Consider the following 4,519-nt stretch of genomic DNA (forward strand, 5'->3'; position numbering starts at 1 on the left):
TAAATAACCATATAATCGTACAGTTGGTACATCACTAGTGAAGTAATTATGACAATTATTTACGTTTGGTATAAATTGAATTACGCTACAGTGATAGTTCATATTCTTCACAATGCTCTCGTCACTTCTACTACAATTTGAGGATCCGAAACGGCCTTACCTGGGTCCCATCATTAAATATCTGTCCTTATGGCGCCTCTGGCTCCCGGATGACTTTCGAAACAGATGTGTTGCCATCTTAATCCAAGTCCTCGAAACGGTTTTCATTACAACCGAATTCCTTGATATTTTCTATGTCAAAACTGACCTGAATTTGCTATTGACAAACTTGAAATTTTCTATGCAAGGTGTTATTAATATATGCAAGGCGTGGTCTCTGATTTTCTGGCAGAAAGATTGGCGGAGTATTTGCGAGTATATTACTCGGGCTGATTTGGAGAACCGTCGCTCAAGTGACCCCAAACAAGAGGAAGTTGTCACGACATTTACTCGATACAGCCGCAAAGTGACCTATATGTTCTGTGCTTTGTCATTCGCCACTGCTTTCGTTGTTATATTTCAGCCAGCTTTTAAGTACCTTCTGTCTCCGAAGTATAGGGAAAATACCAAAAACGGGACAGAAGATTATATGGAAGTAGTGAGTTCTTGGGTGCCGTTTGACAAACATAAAATGCCAGGTTACTTCTTCGCTTGTGTTATCCAAGCGTTTGGCACTTTGTTTGCTTGTGCCTGGATAACTTCGTATGATATGATCGCTTTATCTGTTATGATATTTATTCGCTTGGAATTGGAGTCTCTCAGGATAGACTGCAGTAAAGTGTTTGATGGTGGTGATGGTGATATTATTTTGGATAGAATTCGGCGGTGTCATCGACGTCATGTGGAATTGGTGAGGTAAATTTTATTTGTGCTATTTTAATCCGTGCGCTCCGCCCCGGTTTCACCCTTGATACGATTTCTTATATCGTTCTCCATCCAAACAAGGCCTCACAGAATCACTCAGTAGTTACTCAATAGTTACTCTTTTTAAAGATACTCATAATCTCAATTGTGATGAAATATTGTTTTCAAGGATTTTGCAAAAACTTTGTAAACTAATAAACTTAAATAATACTGTTTTTGTAACAGATGCTGTCGTCTGTATGACTCCTGCACTTCACCAATTTTGATGTTATACACCTTTATTTGCACAATTATGCTGTGCGCTACAGCTCATCAAATAAATGTGAGCAATTTAAGAGATTTTTTTGGTGTTTTTGTTGATGGTATTTTTCCAAAATAAGGAAGAAAACTAAGGATACAGAGAAATTTTTGTGGATGAAGTTAGTGTTGCATAAAAAATGGCTAATAATTTGTTTATTTGTTCATCTTGCACACTGAAATAGTTAAAAATTATGGAGCAGTCTTATCACTTTAAAGTGATCGTTCCGAATAATGCAAGGAATTTAATTCAATATTAATTTAATACAACAATAATATTATCATAGCAAAAAAAGTCCATAGAGAACATAAAAAGTTTAAAAGCAATAAGTGACTTGTATTCATAATATAGTATTATATAATTTATCTTAAAGTAACAGTTAATCGCAATTCTAAATCGTTGATAAATATTTCAACACCTTAAATTTAACAGACCCACGAAAGGCATCGTTTCACCCAGTCAAAAGTTCTGAGGTGAAAATCACAAAACTTACAGACGAATTAAGAACTTCCTCTATAATGAAATCAGTTGAAAAATACATTTCAATTGTAATTTACCTTTAACAATAGCGTTATTATAATAAACTGATGCAAACGAACTGTAATAATCTGTAGACTGAAATTCGTCACAAATAACGTTATAATTTCAAGATATTGTAACAATATGACTACAAAGTGAACCAGGCTCAATCAAATTTAATGAAAAGGGTATTTTCTAGTAATGGAACCGGACTGTATTTGGTTAGAGTAAGCCTTTATAGCCTGAATTTCTAATATAACGGCTAATCACTACATAGTATAAAACTCAATCGAGTTCTCTGTCCCTATAACATATGCTTAAGTTGCGTGCAATGCCGTGGACAAAAGTTAGTCTAGGTATAATAATGGTCTTATTTAATATTTTGTTAACGCGGGATTGACCGCCGAATGTTTCACACGTGAGCGTAGGACCGAGGGGTCCTGGGTTCGATTCCCGGTGGGGACTCACAAAAAAAATGTCTCGGTCTGGCAGGATACAGAGCAGGCTAATGATCTACTTGTTTTAAGGAATTTACGGGACTTGACGTTTTTTGTGGGAGTACGGCACGCTACGGCACGTATTGGGCCAGCTCGGACTGGGGAGAGTACCACATACCAAAGGAACATTGGCGTGAAATTGTTGCATGTGTTTCATACGGTGATAGAGGTGGGGCCTCCTCTTTACCTCCCAATCCATTCCTCTATTCCCGTTGTAAATAATTTCTGTCCCTATCATTTTAAGAGCTGCATTTAGTGGATATTCATTTAATCGTGAGGGCACGATGAAAATATTTGAGTACGAGAAAAAAATCTAAAAATGTTGTTCAAAACATTAAAAGAAATGGAAAAAAAATGAAAATGAAAATAAAAATGAGAATTGTCAGAAGTGGGATTCGAACCCACGCCCTCAGAGAGGACCAGAACAGCTCACACCTGCTCAGCAGGCAAGGATTCCCTTGAGTCTGGCGCCTTAGACCGCTCGGCCATCCTGACATATGGCCACGATTGTGAAATTATGAATTGGTTTGTGCATGTTTTATTGTCAGAAAAAAATATCATTACAAGACACAAAATTAGTTTTATGTTTCGTATATCGTATGTGAGCATTTTCTTGTATGAAAATACCTTGGTCATAATAAGAATTATTTTTATGTTATAATAGTGTACAATAAGGTTTTTGTTAATAAATACTTATTAATTTAAATTTATAAGAAATGTAAGAAATATTTTGTTTGATTGAATTCTTGCGATTTGATTAGAATTAAAAATATTATCGCATCTATCATCTACTATCAGGATGTACTTTACCAAATAACACAACTGTATAGTTTATTTCATTTTTTATTCCGCTTAAAAACCAACGGAATTCGAGAACAGCGAATACTTTAATATAATGCATAATTCATTTTTTCCGACTTCAAAATAGGAGGATCTCAATTCGACTGTATTTTCTTTTAGTTACAGAACTTTCGACTGGGTGAATCGATATTGACGATTTTTCATTGACATCTTATGCCTTTCATATTCCTTTATAAATACATAATACAAGTCTAGTTCTAACTGTTTAGTTATGTGTCAATATTAATTATTCCTGGATTATTCACAGATGGAAACAAATAAATCGCAACAGATGATGACTCTGATATATCTTATATTTGGCATATCTCAGCTATTTCTATATTGCTGGCATAGTAACGACGTATATTACGCTGTGAGTACATAATATAAATATTTTGATAATATAAATAAATATATAATATAAATACCTTGCAAAAACACCAACATAAAACATCATGATGCTAAATAAAATAAAAATATGTTTTAATTTACATACTTCGATTATATATTCGATTAAATAGTATATTATTTTGTACTATGTATTTCACATTATACATAGTTTTTTATGTTATTTTTTTCTTTATTTGCATAACAAACAGTAGAATAGTAAGAAATTAGACAAGGAAAGCTTAACTGCGTACCCAATAATTAGAAAATTGTATATTGTTAAAGGACGTAATAATAAGAACACAATTGGGAGAAGCCTCTGGCTCTTGAGACATAGTGTTATACTAATTCAGGAACCTAAGGATTCATATTATAACTGCACTGATTTTATACAAATAAAGGTTATTTATTTATTATAATAACATAATTGACAGATCAATTATATGTTTTATTTTATACGTGCAACAAATTAATATATATAATATAATATATTATATACAATTCCCTTATACCTATTATATATTAAATAAATGATACTTTCCTCAGGTATGAAGTGTGAACTATATTTGTACCAAATTTCAAGAAAATCGGTTTAGTGGTTTAGGCGCGGGCAGGCAGGCGGATTTAGCATTTATTGTAATACTAGCTGCGCCCCGCGGTTTCACCTGCGTAAGTCCGTATCCCGCATTAATATCGGGATAAAAAGTTGCCTACAGTTGTCCAGCTGTCTACGTACCAAATTTCATTGTAATCAGTTCAGTAGTTTCTGTGTGAAAGAGTAACAAACACACACACATCCTTACAAACTTTCGCATTTATATTATTAGTAGGGTCTGTTAAATTATTTTATTATTTAACAAAGGTAAACATGTAAGTGAATATGCTTGTTAATATTTCAATATCATATAAAATTTATTAATTAAGGTAACGTTTATGGTTTTTGTATCATCAATAAGGTATATTTCATTGTTACGTAATAAGTGCGATTCTTATATACATCTTAATATACCTAGTCTTGCCATAAATATTGTAATAAAGAAAAAAGAAAATTGTTAACTGCAAATAACATTTATTA

At 33.0% G+C, this 4,519-nt stretch overlaps 1 protein-coding gene and 1 non-coding gene across 2 annotated transcripts in view; one reads left to right on the forward strand and one right to left on the reverse strand.

Moving 5' to 3' along the window:
* The first annotated feature begins 340 nt into the window (after positions 1-340).
* Positions 341-4,519, forward strand: part of LOC119836624 (odorant receptor Or2-like) — a 6,156-nt gene continuing 1,977 nt past the window's right edge. Inside the window, exons 1-3 of the mRNA XM_038362006.1 lie at positions 341-894; positions 1,129-1,225; positions 3,326-3,430. Coding sequence (XP_038217934.1) covers positions 341-894; positions 1,129-1,225; positions 3,326-3,430 — 756 coding nt within the window. The remainder of the gene's footprint in view (positions 895-1,128; positions 1,226-3,325; positions 3,431-4,519) is intronic.
* Positions 2,598-2,712, reverse strand: Trnal-caa. Its single transcript has 2 exons — positions 2,675-2,712; positions 2,598-2,642 (listed from the first exon to the last, which is right to left on the reverse strand). It is a non-coding gene; the product is annotated as a tRNA-Leu (tRNA).

This window comes from Zerene cesonia, chromosome 25 (assembly GCF_012273895.1).
Source record: "Zerene cesonia ecotype Mississippi chromosome 25, Zerene_cesonia_1.1, whole genome shotgun sequence".
NCBI lineage: Eukaryota > Metazoa > Arthropoda > Insecta > Lepidoptera > Pieridae > Zerene > Zerene cesonia.